This window comes from Aedes albopictus, chromosome 1, assembly GCF_035046485.1.
Source record: "Aedes albopictus strain Foshan chromosome 1, AalbF5, whole genome shotgun sequence".
Lineage (NCBI taxonomy): Eukaryota > Metazoa > Arthropoda > Insecta > Diptera > Culicidae > Aedes > Aedes albopictus.
Genome location: NC_085136.1, coordinates 290,637,088 through 290,661,102, shown reverse-complemented (window position 1 = coordinate 290,661,102; position 24,015 = coordinate 290,637,088). Strand labels below are relative to the sequence as shown.

At 39.5% G+C, this 24,015-nt stretch overlaps 1 protein-coding gene across 1 annotated transcript in view; it reads left to right on the top strand.

The window, feature by feature from the left end:
- LOC109623099 (uncharacterized) overlaps positions 1-24,015 on the top strand; it is a gene marked incomplete at its 3' end in the record, with an annotated part of 668,880 nt that overhangs the window by 581,261 nt on the left and 63,604 nt on the right. Inside the window, 1 exon segment of the mRNA XM_062846987.1 lies at positions 1,524-2,577. Coding sequence (XP_062702971.1) covers positions 1,524-2,577 — 1,054 coding nt within the window.

The window sequence follows — 24,015 nt, the reverse complement described above, 5'->3', positions numbered from 1 at the left end:
ATGGAACAAAACAAAAATACAGGTAATTATTATCGAATTGTTGTTTTGATTTCAAAACTTGTTACTGTTGTGCTATTGTTGATAAGTTGATCAATAGTACATCAATAACAAAACTTGTAGTTCAACAAAATATGTTATTGAAATGTACCTTAGTGAATGTATATCCATAGCTGGATTATAACAAAATGAGATTGTCCTACAAAATTTGTTATTGAAAAGCTATGCCTTGATAATTAAATAATAACAAAACAAGGTATAAAAACAGGTTATACAGGTCGGACTCGATTATCCGGGTGACCCCAAAATTATTTCACCCCGGATAATCGAATCACCCGAATAATCGAGCCATGCTTCTTTTCTTTTATTTTTGATGTTCTTCAATAAAAAACTGTACCTTAAACATAAAAGCTAACATACATGACGTTGTAGTGCCGAAACTTAACGTCTGGTATTATTACAAGCATGGTTTTTGAACATGAAAGTTTAGCTGAAAAATGTGAAAAAATAAAAACAATTTTCAAATAGGCTAAATCTTATTTACAGATGTTGTATTTGATGTTTATCACATACTGTAATCTAAAAACTTGTAAACAAGCAAAAACAAAGTTTTCCCCGGATAATCGAGCCATTTTTCCCGGATAATCGAGCCCCGGATAATCGGGCCCCCGGTTAATTGAACCCCCGGATAATCGAGTCCGACCTGTATGATTTTGTAGTTATTAATTTGATATTTTCCTCTGCTCGGGTAATGGAGCTTCTGAATGATTTCCTGAAGAGTTGCATGAAAAAATCTTAAGGAAACCACAGAAGGCGTCCAAGGTGGAATCCCGAGGAAGAATTCCTTGAAGGAACCCCCAGCAGGAATTAACACTCCTGGAGTAATCTAGACATCCTTTTCGGGACGGAGCCCAAAAAAAATGAAATCTCCATACAAATTGCGCAACTTTGACTCTCCTGAACTCTAAAACTTCAAAACAAACCAATAATTATTGTCCCTCATTTGGAAGAACTACTCTTTATCTTTCAATTTCCAGCTTTGACTACTGTTTAACTTATTGTTCAACTTATTGTGATAAATCTCACAGGCAACGTAAACAAAAGTTTGTTTGCACCCATACGAGTATAAGTAATAAAAATAATCAAACACTTACTAGGATTATTGATACTATTTACATCACATAAAACAAAGACTAAACAAATGCAAAAATATGCAAAATTACTATTGCGAACGTCTTCACAAGGCTGAAAGAAACTCTTGACACGTGCTTCATCTGGAGCAGATTAATATGTTTTAAACTTGTATATCACAAACCTACTTAATATATCACTATACAAACATTGTATTCTCCGCCGTCTAACCCAACAAGGTAATCGAAAATTTGCATAAGCCGTTGTTTTGCGACGCAGCGCTCCAAAACCCGCTCACATATCAATATCAATTAGAAGCTAATCGAAAAGAAAACCCCTCGTCCGGCAATGTGTCTCACATTCTCTCGTCTTCTCCTTTTATCCTTCCCTTCCAGATGATCGTCATCGGGAATTGGACGATCTGCTGTCCGACATGCTGATGACGGTTCAAGGCATCCCCGACGTCGGCCGCAGCAAAGGTGGAGCACCCACAACAACGGCAACACCAGCGACGACGTCAGCGCAAGCCACCCACCATCATCATCACCATCATCACCACCTTCACCATCATCAGTCGTCGTCGCAGCAGGCGAGTGATCATTTCGTAAACACCAGCACCGATACCATCAAGCGATCACACTCGGCCCAGCTCCCAGCGCTCAGAGAATCCGCCAAAGAGCGCGAGTTACTGCTGTACGAAACGAGCAGCACGACGACCACCCTCACGCCGCCTCCCAGCGAGAGCGGCCGCGAGACACCGCTGCTGAGCAGCGCCTACTCAACCATCCGCGATAAGCGGGATCTCTGCCTCACGCCGACCGAGTGCGAGCTGCTCATGAACCTGCAGCAACATCAGTCTTTCGGCTATCCCCGTCAGGCGCGGTCTACTACGGGAGCTTCGGAACGGTTCACATCGGACGACGACGACGATCATTACGGCGTAGGCGGCGGCAGCGGCAGCAAACAGATTCCCTATCACGCCCGGGAGGATTCGAGACCCTTCACCTACGGCAGCATACCGCTAACGGGTACGCCCCAAAACCCGCCCGCTTCGACCATGCTCAAGATGCAGTCGGGCCTGTCGAGTCCGTCGATGGTGCGCAAGGCGATCGGGGGGACGCCAACGTCCGCTCGGAAATCCACCGGAATGGGTGGCGGCGTTGGCTCGGCGGCGGCCGCCGGTTTGGGCGGTCGCAATTCCGAGTTCGAAGAAATGCTCCGCGAACGGCGCGAAAAAGTGTTCAGTGAAAAGTACACCATCGGGGATCAGTCTCCGCGGGGGACCGACACGGTGGACAATCGGTGGAACTATAGCACCACGATCCGGACCACGGTGGAACAGCAGCCGCTGCAAGGCGACCACAACACCAACGGATATCTTCTGCACGAGCCGCTGAAACGGTCCAACACCATGGACGGCAGCTTCGGACGGCAATTCTCCCACGATGGGTAAGTGTTTTGATTTTTCGTTCTTTGGAATACTTTGGAAAGCTCCAAAATCGTCGGCGACACTGAACTGTGTGGGGGCTCTGGGGGATGTGTGTAAAGCATAGTGATTCAAAATGTGATCGTGAAGATAAATATGAACATTAAATATTCGGTCATTAAAAGTGTGTAAAAAATTGTAAGTCGTCACAAAAAGCTGTGGAAGTGCCCTTATCTCAAGGTTAAGTGGTACCCGTGGTGATTTCAAAAGGGGCCTCAAGTTCGCCAAAATTGTATAGAGAGAGACACAAAAAACTTTCTTTTTCGACGGAAAAATACCCGATTCTATTCAAATCTATGATTTCAGAATTATCCTAGTGGATCAAAGTGCTCAGAGTTGTGATTATATCTATTCGTTTTCGAGTTGTGCATTGACAAAAAACTACAGAAAAATGGAAATGTTGACCATTTTTGAGATCCCAAAGAAAACCTACCCGCTACGCTTAGAAGATAAAGAAGAATTACGAGAAGTGTGTATGTGTACACAGATAAAAATAATGAGATTTACACATCATGTAAACTTCATTTTAGTCTTGTAAACTTAATGTTATGATGGTTTACATGATGTATCATGTGAATTTGTGTTATATGTCATGTAAACACTCAGAGTCATGCTGAATTACATGACATATAATGGAAGTTTACATGATATTTTATGACTTTTACATGATATGTCATGTAAACTTCTGTGATATCCCACGCTTCAATTATGTGCATCATATGTCACAAGAATTTTACACTCTTTTTTCGATCTGTGTAAAGTTGTCAAAATATGAAAAATAGATTTTCTGTCGACATTCGCACACCAAGTTGATGTAAACTTCACTGTAGTTTTCAATACACTCTTAAAATTTGAACAATGAATAATTCGAAATTCAAGATTTTTTCACGTTTACATCTAACTAGGGTCAGATAGATTTTTGGCTATTGAAAATAAGTAGGGTCTGGAAGGAAGGTATATTCCAGAGTTTCTTAAACCGTTATTTACTATACGTTCGAATCTCTTGAGTACTTGGGAAGACTTGAATTCAACGGATTAGGATTTTTTTTTCACCAAGTAAATACGTTTCAAACCGGTCAGTAACAACCATTACTGATTGCCTCTTTCAACACCTCTATCGGGCAATCATTGTGCCTTCGATCAAAGTTTCCTCTTCTTCATAGACAATCTTCAATACTGTCGTTTTTTCTTACTTGTTGACTGTCTGATCGGCAGCCCCTCATCGACGTCATCCAGCCTAAGATGGTTCTCTTCATGTTTCCACAAAACGATCCTAAGGTTATTCGGATGCAGAAGGGTCTCAAACGTCCCTCAAACGTGCTCTCCTGTAATAGTACCAGTCAGCTTCGGATTACAATCCTCATCACCAAACTCCAACAAATCGTTTACTCCGGTATATCCGTGCCTGTTCTCCTGAAAATCACTAAGTTGAGTTATCTGCCAGGCAGATCAACCAACAACGCGTTTCTCTCGCGATCTTTTCCCAGGAGTTGGATATTCTCGGTTACCTACTTGTTCCATCTTCGAAATTTGCCGACCTTGCTTACTTTGGAATTGGTTATAACCTGTAGGCCTGTAGGGTAGGTGACACTGTATCCAGCGGATTCTACTTCATAAAGATAAACTCATACAGAAGCAACTGAAGAACATCGGTAGTAAAACATCATTTTAACGGGACAAATATTTAAACTCAACTCAACTCATCTCGAGATTATCAATAATTCCTAACTTCATAAGCATTCTCTCAAAGAGTAGAATAATCGGATTTTTAACTCGGGAGTTTATGAAAAGTTTCTCTAGAAATGTCTAGAAATTATTGTTGCTTTTCACTTTATCAGGGAGATTTCCAGCCCTAGGCTGGTTCATCTCCACACTCCAAACAAGTACATTTGCCAAGTATTTTTTTCAGGAGCCTGATTTAAGTCTGGTCAAAACGTGTTTTTTTAGTTTTCGCCAAGATTTCCCCAAGAACGTTTAATGAAAGTTTTATACAGGCGACTATAGCAATTTTAAAAAGCTGGAAAATCTGGTCAAAAAATCGCCAATGAAATTCAATAAATACCTTCTAAGGAATATTTCGAGATCGTCTTTCGTCAAATATGTCTTCCCCAAGGTTAATGTTTTCATAAACTTATTCAAGATGTCTCCAATTATTGCTGTGTGCGTTCAAGATGCAAACGGTGCCCAAATGCGCTTCAAACGCGGTAACACATGTTACCAAAGGCAACGTAGCAACCATAGCCAATATCACCGCCAACCTAGGATTCGAAAGCTCCCACTGACATCGGGTTACTTGTTAGAAAATCTTACCGCATTTGGTGCTCCCGCATTTGATATTTGCATTTTGAACGCACACAGCAATACTAATCTTCGGGTGCCTCCGAAGCAACCATGTCATATCGCCTCTGAAGCAACATGGACATATCTAGCAACCATGCCAATGTCTTTGGTTGATTTCTCGAGCAATTCTTTAAAAAAATGGTCAAACATTTTAAGAACCTACTGCAGATTTTTATTAACAGAATATCTTTCAGGTCCACTCCTCCCAGGGTGTCCTCCTCTCCTCTTCTTGGCGTAACGTCCTCACTGGGACAAAGCCTGCTTCTCAGCTTAGTGTTCTATGAGCACTTCCACAGTTATTAACTGAGAGCTTCCTCTGCCAATGACCATTTTGCATGTGTATATCGTGTGGCAGGCACTAAGATACTCTATGCCCAAGGAAGTCAAGGAAATTTCCTTTACGAAAAGATCCTGGACCGACCGGGAATCGAACCCGTCACCCTCAGCATGGTCATGCTGAATACCCGTGCGTTTACCGCCTCGGCTATATGGGCCCTCTCCCCCAGGGTGTCTACTACCTAGAAAAACCTAGAAAACCGGGATGACTCAGGGAATTTTTGTTAACCAAAGAAACCCCTCCAATACTCAGGGAATATCTTAAGTACTCAGGGAACGAATCTCGATAACCGTCGAACACAAGGCTCCTAGACTTAGCCCGACAAGCCAACGATTCCGATAAGTTGATGCAAATTCCACGTGGACGTGGATGTATGTGGGGAAATAAAAATCCATCTTGAAATTCCACTACATGAATTTTCTACAAATTCCGTAAGGGTTTCTTTCTAGAACTTCTTTATAAATACCTCCTGGAATACTTCCCAGGATTGCTCACAAGATTCCTGACGTATTTTTCACACCATTTTTCTTGATATTCCGTTTTGATTTTTTTCCAAATAGGCGTACTTCCGGACTCCTTCCAGCATTGTTTTTTTTTTTTCAGGATTACTGAATTCCGATCGATTACTTCCAAGATTTTTTTCTCAGAGTTGCTACAGAGCTTATTCCTGAGATTTCCACTAGAGTTCTTCGGAAGATTTTCTAGGGAGTTTTTCACGAATTGAGGCAGAGTTCCTCCCGGAAGAAATCCGAAATTTTCCCTGTAATTTCTTCAAAAAATCTATGAACTTTCTTCTATAGAGTTTTTTCCTGGTTTTCTACAGGAGTTTCAGCTGGGATATTCCTTAAAGGTTTACGCAGAGTTTATTTTGAAGTTTTTCCTGAGATTTCTTCCAAGGTTTCCCTTGGAACTTCTCTCAGAAGTTTCCTTCCGGTGTTGGTCCTGGGATGTCTCTCACAGTTTTTCTTAGTTTAATATCAACGTTCTGTTAAGATTTTGTTTTCCGGAATGCCTTCTGGAATTTCTGCAGGAGCTATTGCTGATATTTCACATTGATTTTTTCCCGTGATTTCATAACAAGCCAGGCTTTTTTTTCTTGTAGTTTTACTGGATTTCTTGCAGTGATCCACCAGAGATTTTTTTACAGATTTTCTCGGCATTATTCCCAAAACTCTTCCCGGAATCTTTACCGGAAATTGTCCCGAGATTCTGGATACTCCTTTAGCGATTTCTTTAATAGGTACTTCCAGAGTTCTTTCGGGTTTTATTTTTCCACAGGTTTTTCTCATAATTCCTCCTGGGATAGCTTACGAAATTTCTTATGAAAAATTCCCGGAGAAATATTCGAAGGAATCAAAGTGATATATTGCGAGAAACTCCGCAAAGAAATTTCGATAGGAACTTCAGAAAGAAAAGTCTGTGAAAACATGAAACATCTCGGAAAAGAATTGTAAGAGTGATCCCCAGAAGAAAAATTAAGAACATCCGAGGAGGAACTCTGAAAATCTCATGTAATCCTGGGAGCAGCCACGGTCGAAATTCCATGAGGAAATCCAAGAGAAATATAGGAAAACTATCGGTCATAAACCCGAGATGAACTGTTGGTAAGCTACCACAGTGAAATTCGTGAAAGATCTTTGGATAATTTTGAATGGATCTTCAGGAATCCTGTGAAAAACTTCGCGGATATCCAGGAAGGAACTCTGGTAGAAATCCCAGTGACATCTCTCAGAAATCTTGCATGATGTTTATCTTATTTTTGCGATTTCTGATAGATTTAGAAATTTCGAAAAAATCATATATCTGGGAATAATTTTTAAACGAAATTGCAGATTCATAGAAGAATTATGGAAGAACTTCCTAAAGGCACTGTTTGGGAAATCCTTTAAGAAATTTCTTTTTTTTTTCACAATTCCACTTAGTATGACGTTTCTTGGCAGTTCTGTAGATAAGCAATAACAGCAGAAATACCATCTGGAAATGCTTGAGAATCCCCAGCAAGAATGCTTGGAGAAATCTTGGTGGAAGCTATTGAAGGACCCAAGTAACACACATGTTATATAAAAGTTACGACAGCGCAAGTTGTTTTTTACGTTATTTCAACACAATGTTAGAATTACGTAAAATAAACTTCTATACAACCAAAACTTGCGCTGTCGTAACTCTATTATAACATGTGTGTTGCTTGGGGAATTCCTAGAGAATCTCTTTTTAGAAATCTCTATAGTAATCATCGGAGCTGTCTCTGGAGAAATCCTTAAAGAAATCCCTGGGGGAATTCCAGCAGAAACCCTTCAGACATTCCTGGAGGAATTCCAAGAGGATTTCTCAAACGATTTTTCCTGCTATTTCCTGCCTGCTGAGGCTTCTCAAAAATTTCCTCCAGAATTATCTCCTCGAAGGAGTCCTCTTGACGTTATTTCAGAAATTCCTGCTATGATACTTTCAAAATTTTCTTCAATGATTTCTCCAGAAATTCCTCTTGAAATTTGATTTGATTTGATTTGATCAAGGATGGAAGAAAATCATTTCTAGTGGCAAATGATACAGGATACGAACAATCCAAGATTGCCTTTGCTCTTGCAATAGCATGATGCCGACACCCTCACCCGTGCTTGTATCATGGGATCATAGGCAATCAAAGCATCTGATACACGAATAGAATAACTAGCCACAGAAGTGCAATGTCACGACTGTTCGTGTGACTAACATCTAGTTTGCCACGCCATTACAGCGTCAGTAGCGGTACTTGAAGTGTCAAATCAATTTTGTTTACCAAAACAAAAGATCCTCTACAAGATGGAAACATAAAATTATCAATTAATACAATAGTATTAATTGAAAAAAATAAATAGGGAAAGTGACTGCAGCGCTATTGGAATTCTAGTGTATTTCTATTGATACACGCTTTATCATAGGATCACACGTTATCGGATCATGTTACAAAGTAGAATAACTAGCCACAGAAGTTCAATGCCGCGACTGTTCGTGTGACTAACATCTAGTTTGCCACGCCCTTACAGCGTCAGCAACGGTACTAGAAGTGTCAAGTTAATTTTGTTTACCAAAACAAAAGGTACTCTACATGAAGGACACTTAAAAATAGTAAATTATTGCAATTAAAGTTATTAAAATAATTAATTGAAAAAAGTTACTACAGCGCCATTGGAGTTCTAGTGTATTTCTATTTGTTACAAGTCGCGATAAATTTTATTCATCACGATTTAAACCACTTATTTATGAACCAATAAACAGAATTCATGATTGAAAACAATACATTCTTTGGCATGTCTTGATATTAGAGCAACAAGAATGCACCAAAAATGAATGATTTTCGGTATTTATCATTTCAACTTCATGATAACGATCGCATCATGGCCGCACATGCCTCGCGATTCAGTTTTCGTGGAGCGTGGTTTGTTATAATGCTTGACGACAAGGTTCTATCGTTGTTGCTATGATCGCGCGATGTGCTTCAACCGCGACACATTCGGGATCTTAAATATCATGATCACTAGATTTCCATCCTTGGATTTGATTTATTATGATTGTAGGCATTTGCCCATTATCTTAAGCTATTACAACACATACATTCATTTCAGGTCAATTAATCTAAAAACTACATCTAAATTATCTATCGTTGTTGCTATGATCGCGCGATGTGCTTCAACCGCGACACATTCGGGATCTTATCATGATCACTAGATTTCCATCCTTGGATTTGATTTATTATGATTGTAGGCATTTGCCCATTATCTTAAGCTATTACAACACATACATTCATTTCAGGTCAATTAATCTAAAAACTACATCTAATCAGAGATGCATTTTGAACGCTCATGATCCGTGAGCGTGCAAAAATTGTTCCCTCAAAGCTCTCAAGAGCATGTACAAAATTTTGAACACAATCTAGATTACTAGATTGAACACCGAGCGGTGTTCAAAATTGACAGGTCAGATGCGTTTTGTTTGGATTGGGAAGGAGTTTTCTATCGATGAGGAAGCAACATTGCAATGCTTCCGAGCCCTTAGCTTCGTTAGGTATCGTATGCCATTCTCATTACACTAGGCCGGGTGATCTCTTCGATTCCATTCCAACGATATTATAAATAGATGTCCGAGCTTGGCCGGGTGTAGTGAGAAGAGTCCTAATATTCGATACTTTTCGTGGAGCAGTCATGACTCCGTCGGTTGTCCGTGTCCCCGCAGTGTGGGGCCCACGCAATTACGCTCGGATGTCTTCCAAATAGATTACTAAAGTAAAAGATTCTGACATTCAATACCTAGAACCACCACTTAATTGACATATCATTTAATTCACGGTGTGTGCCGTGATTTAATTTTCACTTCGAAACCCCATTTTGCCGTTTGGTACTAGGTAGGTGTAAGACACATACGGTAGCAAATTGTTGCTATCAGTTGCTACTAGCTACGAAGAGCACTGTGATGACTGTGATCAGGTGCCTGAAATGTTTGAACATGAACACGGCTCACGTGAGCACAGCTCTTGAACAGAACATGAACAGAACGCGTTCAAATGCATCTCTGCATCTAATTACATGCTCTTTTTTTTCTTTGGACATTTCAACATTAAACTGATTTCGATTAGCATTATAAAATGACATTATGCGATACATGGGTTCATTCCTAGCGTAATTTTGAACTCTATTTGGAATTTGAAACGGACGTACTTGTCTTAAACCTGATCGTCCTTCATACAATGAGACCTGCCCTGCTAGGTATGGAGAAACGTATCCATCATCTATGACATCCTTCAAAAATAAAGCATCGGCCATTTAAAATACATCCAGTATTCCTGCTAGAGATGGCTGAGATTTCTCAAGCTTTTTCTGCAGGAATATCTCCAATTATTGCTCTTGACAGTCCTCCAGGAATTTCTGGAATATCCCCTATAGGTATTGCATGAGAAACCAAGAAAATAATTCCGGAGAGTTCGTAGGTACCAAAAATGCCTAGAAAAATCCCAGTAGCAGTCCTGGACAAATCTTAGCAGTAGCTCTTAAAATAATTTTCAAGAGGATTTCCACAAGTGTGGACCTTAGATTGTAACGAGTAAACGGGTGCTCCCGGAAGCTGACCTGACAGTGAACTTTGACGTACGTGACGATGAGAGATGCGTCGAGCGCGTTCGCCATGCCTACTAGATCGCATGATGCGCAACTTATACGAATGCCACTAAAGCCGAGTCGAGCGCGAAACTATATTATCTAGATTGACTATAATACAACTAGGACTACCAAATTTTTGAAGACATCCGTTTATAAACTACAGTAGGAATTGCTAGAGGAATTCCTACTGTGGGGATGCCAAAAGATTCTTGGACGATTCCTTGCGGAAAATTTCTAGAGAAATCCCAAGAAGAATTTCTGAAAGAATCCTTGGAAAAATCTTTGAAGGAACCACAGAAGGAATTTCTGGAGGAATCCATGGGAAAATAAACTCTGGAGGAATCCCAGCAGGTATTCCTGGGAGATTTCTGAAAGTTTCATTGGATCTGAAGGTATAACTTCCAAGAAGTATCCCTCATCCATTTCTTGTAATACTTTCTACCAATATTGCATATAGCTGCCCCTAATCGATGATTTTTTAGCGGACATCCACTGAAAACTTTTCCGAAAACTCACTATTATATGAGAAAACGTAAAAAAACTTCTGGGTAAAAATTAAGTAAGATCTTATAGAAAGCTTCATGAAGTAATAAATGTATAATTCAGGAGTTGCTGCCGGGATTTTCGAGTGATTTCCTCCAGAGATCCCTCACAAATTCTTCTTGGTATTACTATTTAAAATTCTTCAGGAGTTTGTAGTGGAGTTCATCTAACAATTCTTTCTGTTATTCCTCCAGAAATTTCTCCGAGAATTCCTCCCTGAATTCTTCCAGAGATTTATATAAAAATACCCCCTTAGGATTCCTTTAGCAACCCCTGCTGGAATTCCTCTAGCTAGAAATTGTCGCTGTATTGCTGCAGGGCTTTTCCCAGGAATTTCTACAAGAACTCCTCTAGGAATGAATCCAGAAATGTATGCAGGGAAATTTCTCTGAATTTACCTAGAAATTCTTTCAGAATTTTCTCTTCGGATTCTTTCAGTAATTCTTTCTAGACTTCATCTAAAAATTCTACCGGTTTCCTAACAAATCTGTGAATGCCAAGATGGATGCCTTCAGTTAAGTTTGTCCAGGAATTACTCATGGAATTTCTCCAGGATACCACTGTAGATTACCCCACGGATTTCCGAGAGGTTTCATTTGTGATTCCTTCAAGATTTCCTCGTGGCATTCCTACAGATTTCTGTTGAAAATTCTCTAAGAACGCATGCTAGAATTTCTCAAGCTATATCTGCTCCAGGTTTTGCTCCAGATATTCCCCTCGAACTTTTTACAGGAATTCTTCCGTGGATTTCTCTAGGAATTTCATCTGGAATTCAAATAGGGATGTCTTTAAAGATTGCAATAGGAATTCCTCCTTTTTATTCTTATTAATGATTCGTCTAGGAACAACGCCAGGGTTTTTACTAGAAATTCCTCTAAGGACGCCCCTAAATATTTATTAGTAGATATAATAGGAGTTCCTCAAAAATAACTCAGGGATTTTATTTCCGGAAACTCCAACAAAGGTTTCTTCAGAAATGACTAACAAGATATTTTTAAGAATCGTAATTTGTTCTGTGGTTTAGTTGGTCAAAGCGCCGGACCAGAGATACGTAGTCGTAGGTTCGAATCCCACCTAAACAAGTGGTAATTCTTTCATAGATTTATTTCTCAATTTCTCTAATCAACTCACTCAGCTTCAACTTATCAAAAACTTCCCCAAAAAATATGCCAAACTTTTATTCACAACTCCGCCTAACTCATCGTTAAGATTTTATCAATTGCATTTCGAACCACTGTGCCAAGAAGAATCCGGCGGGACGACGAGGGAAGGGTCCTCCCCCGAAAAAGTGCTGAAAAAGTAACATGTGTTCCGCCGATAAACCGGCGACGCACGACCAAGCGCGGCGCTCAAAACGAAAACGGACAGTAGAGAGGTATTTGCAAGTACGCACCCCCTCGAAAAGTGTGTAATAAAGATGTGTCAAGTGCCGCCCCGACGCGCGTATGTGAAGAAAAAAGTGTAGAAACGCGAAAGCGAAAAGTCTAGACTCTAGCTAGATGAAGAAAACGTGAAAAATGACCTTCCCAGCGCCGATGCAATGGGGGAATAATATTTTTAAATACATATTGGACGGGACCGGGCGCGAGCTACATATGAACAGAAGTGAAATTCGTATCGACAAAATATTTAGCTGGCAGCCGCCGTTATCGAACGGTATCTTCGCGGATGGATTATTGGGATTGAAGAGTTTCGCGCGTCACGACACAGGAAGCGAATTCCATTCTGCGATAAAATCGAGGAAAAGTGAAATCCGATGAACAGCTGAAGAATCTTTAGGAGATTGAAGTTGATGATCAGAATTGGGACGTAGTTCGTTCCAATACTAATATCAGACACAAATTGAACCGAGTCTCCCTCTGTTCATCACAATATTATGCCGTCAATGTTGCCACTGTGTCTACCGTAAAAACATTGGTATAGTATATAGGGGGAAGCTCCAGTTTTGATGATAACGATAAGGCATTCTTATCAAGGTCAGCTTCGTCGTATGTGATCAAACGTCGCCGAACAGGTGTTTTGCTATCCAGTCGTGGATTTCGTAAACCTCATTGTTTTGGAATACACATGGTCTAATACAATCGCCACTATGATATGACTGTTTATAACGCATTGTCTTTCATCACATCCGTAATGCTCATCTGACCAACATGCCTCTTCATGTGAACCAACATGCCTACAAATCTGGTAAGTCCACTGTGAATTCCACAGCGATTGGAAAACTGAGTGTTTGTGGATGCCGACAACTACCTAACATTCCTAGTTGGTGTATGCACCTAGCTCATCTAAGCCATGCTAAATCTTTCAACAGTTACAACAATTCAATGTGACTCATTCGTCAACTTGCTTCCCATTCACTTGTCGGAGGTTCATTCACGTGTAAGCTATATTTCATTTGCACCTAGCCTACTATCCTACTTGGGCAACAATGAGCATCATCCTAAGCAGCTCATCAAAGCAGGCTTAGGATCCTATATTTAGGATTAAGGGATTAAGTTCGTTCATGCTTATTCTCTATACTGTTGCTATTAAAATTCGAAACAACTTATTGAACCTCGGCTTGTCGTTGTCCACATTAGGAAGCGTGACATTTGCTGCGTGGAACAAGAAAAAAACACGATTCCCTTCCTGGGTTTGTTTGCGATCTGCGGTGGCTGGCGTGGGAGGAGTGATTGAACCTGTGTAAAGTCGATGGTCGGTTCAGCTGGTGGCGACGCAGTGGATTTCTTAAAACAAAAACGCTCAAACAGTGCGAATTCCACCGGACGCCTACGCAAAGAAATCATATTGCATTCGCTGCGTCGCTTTTGTGAAACACGATTATTGGGCACGGAGGGAAATGTGGACTTGTATTTGTGTATGTTTGACGGATGGAATGCATTTCCATGCATGCCATTTTCAACACAGAAACAAAAACACTCGTGAAATTAGCGTTAAACGTCAAACGTTACACTGATTTGTCCATAGACTTTTATTTTCAGTGTACATTTGAATCCAATGGAAACGGTTTGATCATAACCTTTTGATCGACCCTCGTGGTGGTCAAATATGGTCAATACCAATAAAATCTAGTTGAAACGTTATCACTCCACAACAGAGGGTTGCGTCCCTAAATAGCCTACTCCGAGTCTAAATCAAACCTAGTTTAAGGTTTAAATACATATTATATGTATTGTTGTTCTGAGCGCCTCTCGTTAAGCAGCTAGACATATTTGCATCTCGCACCACCCACTCGAATGTGGTGGCCGGGACTCTTTATGGTAATTGATTGAAGAACGCGTTGCACCGTCCGTGTGTTCAAGATTGTTTTGTTCACATATTCGTTGGATTGAAGGTGTACTGCTGTATTCAAGTTCGGACGCGCGATAGCTAATTGCATTCTTACCGCATGTGCGCGAATGTGTTTCAGCGCCGAAATTGCATTCGCTCTACCTTGCTGGTTGAAATAATAACAACGAAGCCACTTGCACGGGAATAATGGTTTGTTTATTTGCGAGCATTGTGCTAAATTTGGAATCTGCTTACGCTTACCTTTCGGTGCATGGACGCGCGGTCGAGAATTTCTTTGACCGATCGGAAAAAAAATGGCAGATAAGTTTGTTTTACTTCGATTTTCGATTCACCAAGCAAAACAACAAACGATTCGTGATTGAAACTCGATTCTTCCAATGCAATGTAACATGTTTTCTTTTTGAGTCATAGTTTATCATAGTTTCTTTGCAATGAAGCTTTCGATCTTACAAAAAATGTTAGACCCGTCAGGATTCCTAGTGAAATCCCGTCAAGATGCACAGCCCAAGAAATATTTTAGTAAAATAGACTAGAAAAGGTTATTGGAACCATCATAAAACCAAAATGAAAGATGTTAGGTTTTATGACGGTTCTAAAAACATCTACAAATCTAAATGGCTATCAAAGTGTTACTTGGGAGTGGAATCCCGTCAGGATTCCCAGTGGAATCCCGTCACGATTCCGAGTGGAATCGTGTCAGGTGGAATCCCGGCAGGATTCCCAGTGGAATCCCGGCAGGATTCCCAGTGGAATTCCGTCTGGAATCCCAGTGGAATCCCGTCAGGATTCCCAGTGGAATCCCGTCAGGATTCCCAGTGGAATCCCGTCAGGATTCCCAGTGGAATCCCGTCAGGATTCCCAGTGGAATCCCGTCAGGATTCCCAGTGGAATCCCGTCAGGGTTCCGAGTGGAATCCCGTCAGGATTCCGAGTGGAATCCCGTCAGGATTCCGAGTGGAATCCCGTCAGGATTCCGAGTGGAATCCCGTCAGGATTCCGAGTGGAATCCCGTCAGGATTCCCGGTGGAATCCCGTCAGGATTTCGAGTGGAATCCCGTCAGGATTCCGAGTGGAATCCCGTCAGGATTCCGAGTGGAATCCCGTCAGGATTCCGAGTGGAATCCCGTCAGGATTCCGAGTGGAATCCCGTCAGGATTCCGAGCGGAATCCCGTCAGGATTCCGAGTGGAATCCCGTCAGGATTCCGAGTGGAATCCCGTCAGGATTCCGAGTGGAATCCCGTCAGGATTCCGAGTGGAATCCCGTCAGGATTCCGAGTGGAATCCCGTCAGGATTCCGAGTGGAATCCCGTCAGGATTCCCGGTGGAATCCCGTCAGGATTCCGAGTGGAATCCCGTCAGGATTCCGAGTGGAATCCCGTCAGGATTCACAGTGGAATCCCGTCAGAATTACGAGTGGAATCCCGTCAGGATTCCGAGTGGAATCCCCTCAGGATTCCGAGTGCATTCCCGTCAGGATTCCGAGTGGAATGCCGTCAGGATTCCGAGTGGAATCCCGTCAGGATTCCGAGTAGAATCCCGTCAGAATTACGAGTGGAATCCCGTCAGGATTCCGAGTGGAATCCCCTCAGGATTCCGAGTGCATTCCCGTCAGGATTCCGAGTGGAATCCCGTCAGGATTCCGAGTGGAATCCCGTCAGGATTGCCAGTGGAATCCTGTCAGGATTGTCAGTGGAATCCCGTCAGGATTCCCAGTGGAATCCCGTCAGGATTGCCAGTGGAATCCCATCAGGATTGCCAGTGGAATCCCGTCAGGATTGCCAGTGGAATCCCATCAGGATTGCCAGTGGAATCCCGTCAGGATTCCCAGTGGAATCCGGTCAGGATTCCCAGTGGAATCCCGTCAGGATTCCCAGTGGAATCCCGTCAGAATTCCCAGCGGAATCCCGTCAGGATTCCCATTGGAATCCCGTCAGGATTCCCAGTGGAATCCCGTCAGGATTCCCAGTGGAATCCCGTCAGGATTCCCAGTGGAATCCCGTCAGGATTCCCAGTGGAATCCCGTCAGGATTCCCAGTGGAATCCCGTCAGGATTCCCAGTGGAATCTCGTCAGTATTCCTAGCGGAATCCCGTCAGAATTCCCGGTGGAATCCTGTCAGGATTCCCAGCGGAATCCCGTAAGAATTCCCGGTGGAATCCTGTCAGGATTCCCGGTGGAATCCCGTCAGGATTCCTAGTGCAATTCCGTGGGGATTGCTAATGAACGCTGCTCAATTTCAAAATCATTTGCAAAAGCAAAAAATAAATTATACTTTTTTTTATTCTTACTCACTTAACCTAATTTACAGCTCTTTTGTCCACTAGGGCACTACGTGAGCGATTCCAATTGGACGCTGCACTTACATTTTGTACAGCGCCTACATGTATTCTATTCTAATTCAACTATATCGAACTGGTGTCTTGTTCTGCTTCAACTTTTCTAGCCTGTCCATGGTAGAATGATGAGCACGATTATGCTGATGTGTGGCTGCTATTCCTTTTCCAGTCCGATTGGGGGTCCATTATGAGTTGCGGTTTTGCCGATATCCAAATTCCGGGTCCGTTAGAGCTATATGCTCCGAAGAGGGTCAGGTGCCAGCTGCTCTCGGGGGGAAGAGCAACTGACGAAAAATTGCAAGTGCCGGGGCTGAGTTCGAACCCATGACCATCCGCTTATGAAGCGAACGTGTGGACGACTGCGCCACGGGTCCCGGCAAAAATTATACTTATTTCTGTCTAGAGTGTTGGTCATTGCATCGCCTCATCCATCACCATTTACCATCATCGTTCTCAAGTCTTCGTGTGAGCTTGTTTGCGATTGCTTCGATCCGGGATGATTTCGCACTCATTCACGTTCGTCACATCGCCAACTTGGATTGTCGCCTTTTGCCGATTTCTTCGTCGTTGTCGTCGTCTTCGTCGCCACCGCTTCATTGATCCGAGCTAGCGAGCGATCAGCGATCGCGGTTGTGGAGGCGGACAAAAACAACTCGCGACGCTCTGCCCGCCTCCTCTTCTACAGTGGCGTAGCAAGGGGGGGGCGGAGGGTGCGGTCCGCACCGGGCCCCCGAATCTAGGGGGCCTCCAAATCAGGGCAGGTCTAGTGTTATAAACCTTCCCTGATTTGGAGGTCCCCTGAATTCGGGGGCCCAGTTTGAATAAAGTTCTGTGATTAGCGAAAGATTCCTACATATAAGTATAAGTTAAATACTTGCCGATCTGCTGATAGGTATGTAGGGGCCTCTTCGTGATTATCAAGAGATTTTGGAATGGGGAACACAGATGGCTATTTTGATGTTCTATTATTAGCAATTATAAATGTACACACTTTATTCATGTAGTTTCGTTAGTTTTGTTTATATTAATTTGATGACTACTCTTTGCACCTGCAGGAGCCCCAAAATACAATAAAAAATGTGTTAGAAATCAAAATTGAATTTTACGATATTCAGTACCGATATGGAAGTATAATTCATGAGCATTATGAAAATGTCCCTGATATCCTAACCACAGAACCAAACATAGGTGTTGATTTAGCATAAGATAGCAGCTGAAATTCAGGGGCCCTATTTATCAAAATTAAGAACTGAACGCATGTTACGTTCTTGAAAGGTTTCTGCGGGAATTCCTTCGGGCAAGAATATATTTTTCGATTCATCAGGCAGTTACTTCAAAGACTTCTACAAAAATTATTATTATTCCCGAAGGAATTCTTGTAGAAATGTCTGTAGGATTTTTTGTAGAAATTTCTATAAACCATTTTTAAGAATCGCCTAGATAATTTCTAAGATGTATTAGGAAAGAATCATTGGGTTGATTTTGGAGGTATATTTGATGATGTTCTGGAAGGATTACTACAGTACTATGAACTAGTACTACAAGTACTAGGAGTACTATGAGTAATTACTTAAAGGATTCCTGAAAAAAATATGTAAGCAAAGGGATTTTTGAAAGAACTAATAATGAAATGCCTAGATAATTTCTCAAGAAATCAATGACGGAAACCCCAAAGAATTCCAAATTCTTTGGTGCAAATAAAAAAAAACAATCTTCAGAAGAATTTCCGCAGGAGGCCTTGGGTGAATTTCTGTAAGAGGAAATTTGTGCAGGAATTCTTTAGGGATGAATGTGTCCATCCTTGTAGGGTTATCTGAAGAAAAACTTCGAGAAATCCATGAACGAATTTTTATACGTATCTTGAAAAACAAAATCCTTGTTGAAAAGATTAAATTTTTACTGGAATTTCCTAAAAGATTTTTGAACGAATTGTGAAAAAAGACTTAAAAATATTGCCTAAGGAATCTTTGAATGATTTTCTACAGAAATTATTAGAGGAATTTATGAGGAAATCCCTGCAGGTATGATTGCTAAAGAAATGCTTGAACAAATTCTTAAAGAATCCTTGAAAGGACTTCCAAGAAAAATCGTATGGGGCAGTGCAAAAAGAACCCTTGAAGAAGTTTCTAAAAAAATCTTGAAGGAACTCCAAAGTATTCCTCTCAAAAAATGCTGAAGAGAACATGTGGGAATCGTTTGTGGATATCTTTAAGAAACTCTTTATAGAGTTCTTGGGATTACATAATACTGAAGAAAATCCTTCAAGGAGTTGAAGAAGAAGTTTCCTAAGGAATCGCTGTTGCAACTTTCGCAGAAAATCTTCGAATTTGTAAAGAAGTCCTTGAAGTATTTCCCAGATGAATCGTAAAAGATATCCAAGAAAGAGTTCTTGGAGCTCCGCACTTGAGAAAAAAATATTGATTTAATCGTTAGAAACATTTCGTTAGAGGTTTCGTGAAAGAAATCTGGACGAAACTGGTGTAATCGCTAAAGAAACCGTTAAAGGTATCAATAGAAAAAAAAGCTGATAAAAACCTTGGAAGAATTCCTAAAGGATTCATTGAGGAATTGCAGTAGAATCTCTTGGAGCAAATCCTGTGAAAATTTTTACATCATTTATTACAATTTTTGAAGTATTTCTTCGGATTTTTTTTATCTTTTTCAGTAATTAATTCGGAAACCCGTTACAGATTCGTTAAGGAATATCTTTAAACATTAATTTGAGAATCCATTCGGCTATTGCTCTGAAAATTTCCTTTGACGATATATTTGATTAATTGTTAGGCATTTCCTTTGGAAACTTCTTCAACTAATTCTCAGAAATGCTACAAAAATGGCTTCTGATTTTTATTTCTACGAACTTCTTTAGATTTCTATTTCTACGAAAATTCTGTTGGGAATTCCGTCTGCAACTTTTCACTGACTTTTTTTTGACAATTCATTTGAGAAAACCTCTGGTAATAACTTTCGGAATAACTTTAACATTTTTCTGGAAACTTCTATGCCAATCCCTACGGGAATTGATTGGGTAATTCATTTGGCATTTTTTTTTTTGGTAATTTAGTTTTCTGTGAGTTACCTGAAAAAAACTTTCAAATATCTTTTGGCGGTTTTTTTTTTGGCAAATTCTTGGGAAATGCTTTGATTGGATTTGATCCGAAAGTTCCTATAAGAGTATTCTTGGAATTTTCTCTGCAAATGTTTTTGAAAACTATTTCGGCATAACTCTTTTGGAATTTCTCGGCAATAATATTCAAAGTTGAATTAGGTTATTATTTTTGAAAATATCTTTGACAGAACTTTTTGAAATTCTTTGGGTTTGGAAATTTATTTCGGGATTCAGCAATTTCTCTAAAAGTTCTACCAGCAGTCCCTTTGCTCATATACCTGACAATTACTATTGTAATTCTTTGAATAACACAGCGTAACAAAAATTAACTTTTGGTCTGTCTCAAGAGCAAACTAATTTGTCTCTGACAGATTTTGAGCCGCGGTTATGTTAGGTACGATACAAACCACCCTCCAAAAATTGCATGCAAGTTTACATATTAACATAAAATGCTTAAATCTTTCAAATTTGATTTGATAAAACGAAATATTTTGCGTGAGTCGTAAATTTAGATGTCAATTGACCATTTTACCTTTTAATTGCTTAAAAAAAATATTTCCATGCTTAACGGCTTGCAGTCAAAAAAGCCCAAAATCGCATATTTTGCCCTACAAATTGAAGTATAGCTCAAAATTGTGGGGTCCTGAAACAAATCTGAGCCCGGATTCGGATTCAGCGGCCCAAAACCTGTCAGAGACACATACAGGTACTTTGAAAATTAATTAGTCGATTCGTTTGTAAATTTAAGTGGCAACTTTTAAAAGCTTCTTTGGTAATACCTCTGTAAATTTCTTCTGATAATTCTTTATTAAATTCCGTCTGTTATTACTTTTGATGTTCTATGAGATACATCTTTGCAAATTAAAAATAAATCCACAACGGAACGACCGAGAAAAATCTCAAAAGAAATTCCAAAAAATTAGGATGATTTCCAGAAGAGACACAAACAATTTCCTAAAAATGTATGAAGAAATTTCTATAGAATTTCTAGGAGGAATTTCTGTGAGAATTGAAAGAATTCTTTTTTTTGAGTTTCTAAAGTATTCATTGGAGGAATTTATGAATCCTTGAATAGGCTTATTAGAGGAATTTCTAAAAAAAAATCTAGCAAAAACACTCAATGCATCCCCTGGAGGAATTCCTATGGAATTTCTTGGAGGATTTTGTGTAAGAATCTCCGGAAAACCCTTGCAGTAGTAATTAAATAAATACATGAAGAAATCCTTGCATAAAAAGACCCCAAAAGATTTCTTGTACAAAATTATTTGTAAAATAAGTGGAAAAATTAGTTTAGGAATGAATGAATGAAATCAATTGAAGAAACTCTAAGAGAATACTTGAATAAAATCTGAACGAATTTTCGGGCAAATCGCAAGAGAATTATTAAAGAAATCTCTGGAAAAAATCCTGAAGGAATTTTGGGAGCAATTTCTAAAGGCTGCCTTAAAGGAAATCCTTTAGAATTTTGAATAATCTTAGAACATTTCCTAAATCCTTGGAGAGACTTCTGGAGAAGTTATTTGTTTTGATAAAATAGGATATCTGTTTCTTTACTATTTAGCCATTTACGCTGCCATTTTTATCCCACTCAAGACAATGGAATGAAGCTTTTTTGTTCTGTTTCTTATTTTTGTATATTTGTTAGAAGTTAGCACGGATTATATAAAAAATAACGTAATAATTCTGGAGGAATCAATCATAAATTCTGGAGAAATAGAATTTTTTTGAAAAGTGCCCAGAGGAATACTAGCAAAAATTCCTGAAGGAACTCTTGAGAAAACTCCTACACTTAAAAAAATCCGCAAATATTTATTGGCAAAAATCCATCTCACTCCATTATTACAATCTATATGCGCGCACATAAACGTTCTCCACGCAAAGTTGCACAAAAAATCTAATAGTCGGATGGAAAATATGTGCAGCGGCATTTATATTCTAAATGCGTAATTTGAATTTATGTGCGATACATTTATTTTTCGAGTGCAAAGCTTGACAGCAAAATTCTATGTGTGGGCACATGGAAACTAGATGCGGATTTTTCTTAGTGTAGAGTTGATGGATATTGAAAAATTCGTTAGAGGAAGCCCAGAAGGATTTCCTACAGAACTCCTACAGAAGCTCATCTAAAAATTTAATTTAATTACTTTAATTTAATTAATTCAATTTCTTCAGTAGGAATCCTTGGAGATTTTGTTTAATAAATGGGGAAATCTTATGATGAATCTCTTAGTAAAACATTAGAGGAACTTCTTGAAGAATCCTTGAAGATTTTTTTTGGAAAAGGGAATTTTTGGTGGGATTTCTGAAGTAATCTTAGGAAGTAATTCTTAAGAAATCTTTAAAAGGACACTTATATAAGTGATGAATGCTTGAGGAAATTCCAAGTTTAGTTACACTAGTTTACAAAATAAAACGAAAGTCGTGAATTTCTGTTAACGACCAAAATTTTTGAAGCATAATTTAGCGCTGATTTCGAAACCGTGCTTCAAAAAATTTAAAGTAGAACAGTTTTTGACTTTTAGCTCAATATCGAGTTTTACAACTTTTTAAAATATGGAATTTCTTAAAATTCAAATATCTTGCGCTTTGTTCAACCAATTTTAAATCTTTTTCCATAAATTAAAAGCTGAATATAATACCATTCGATCATCTGAATGGAGGTTTTGCATCAGATTCATGAAATTCAAGATATTGGCGAGTTTTGGGGACGATCTCCTTAAATTTTAGCAAAATTTCCAAAAATATATGAAGAAATGTATTTTTTTTTTCAATAAGAAAAAAAAACAATATAAAATTTCTTTCTAAACGTTTATTTGACATATCATATGTAGGTGAGTTACAGTAAAAAATTCAGCTCTATCGGAGCATTGATTACGGAGAATGAGATGTGTGAAGTGAGCGCCTTTGCTTAAAAATAGAACAAAAATCGATTTCAAATCATCAACCTTGTATGGAAAGTCGAAAAAATTTCCGCTCTACTGTAATTTTTTTCCTTCGCGTTTTCGAACTCAGGGCGTGATTCTACACCAAAAATGATCATCAGCTTACCGAGTTCAAAAATGCTGTAAACTAGTGTTATTGGAGAAATATCTAAAAGAGTTATTTGAAGGAAGAATTGAGAAATACTTGAAGAATCTATGGAAAATCACCAAAGGAATATTAAGAGGATTCTCTGAAAGAAACGGAAGAATGTTTAAAGAAACCCTAGAAGGGCTTCTCTTCCTCTGAGGGAATCCCGATGTAATTTCTTGGAAGAACATCTGGTTCTAATTGAATCATTGATGACTTTTTGTAGTATTTTTTCTGGAATTTTGAAAGAATTCTTTAGATGATCTTCTAGATGAATCCTCAGAATATAATTGATAGATTCTTGAACTAATATTTCGAGAAATTCTCGATGAAGCCTTTGCGAGAATCGTTTGAATTACTCTGTAGTATTTTGAAAACATTCCTGCATGTCTGAGGTGAACCAGCCAAGGGACTGAAAGCCTCATTAATAAGGCTAATTATAATAATATCATTCCTTAAGAGTGCTTTTAGAGGAATACTGAATGATATCCTTGCATTTACAACTTAAAAGTTTCTTGAATGCTAATTATTCTTCAAGAAAAATTTCTTAAATACAAAAGTAAAGCAATCTTTGAAAGCGTTTATAAATTATTATTTGGTGCAATTTCTAAATAAATTGTTAAAACATTTTCAGCATAATTCTTATAAAAAAATCTCGCGCTCCCGAAAAAAAATCATAAAGGAAAACAGAAAATAAGATAAGATAGATAATTTTTAACCTTCCGTTGGCCATCACTGCCAGCATCACTAGAATACTGAGTACAAAAAGCGAGATTTTTTCAAAGTTTTGTACAAAATATAACAGTGAGATTATTCGACAGTTAAATGTATAGATTTATCATTGAAAAATATGTACATATTATGTAATTTTCATGGGGCCCTACCAATTTGCTTCCGCACCGGGCCCCCAAATTCGTAGCTACGCCACTGCTCTTCTATCTCGGCAGCGTCAGCGACTCGACTTGACTCAGCCAGGTAGGGAAGATCGCATCCCACGCCCTCTGACCGACTTCATCCGAAACCGAGTAACCGCTCTAGAGCGAGGTTCGCCTCTTCGTAAAGGTTTTTCAAAATGCGCGTGCGATTTCCGATTCGGCTCGCTCGTGTTTGGGAGAACAATCGAAACGATCGCCGAATCGAAGCGATCTTTGCACGACAATATAATTTAGCGATCGCTCGGTGAATCCGAATGACAAATATTAACTATGTTATTTCAAATGGATGGTAAACATTTGGAGCAATCGCGTG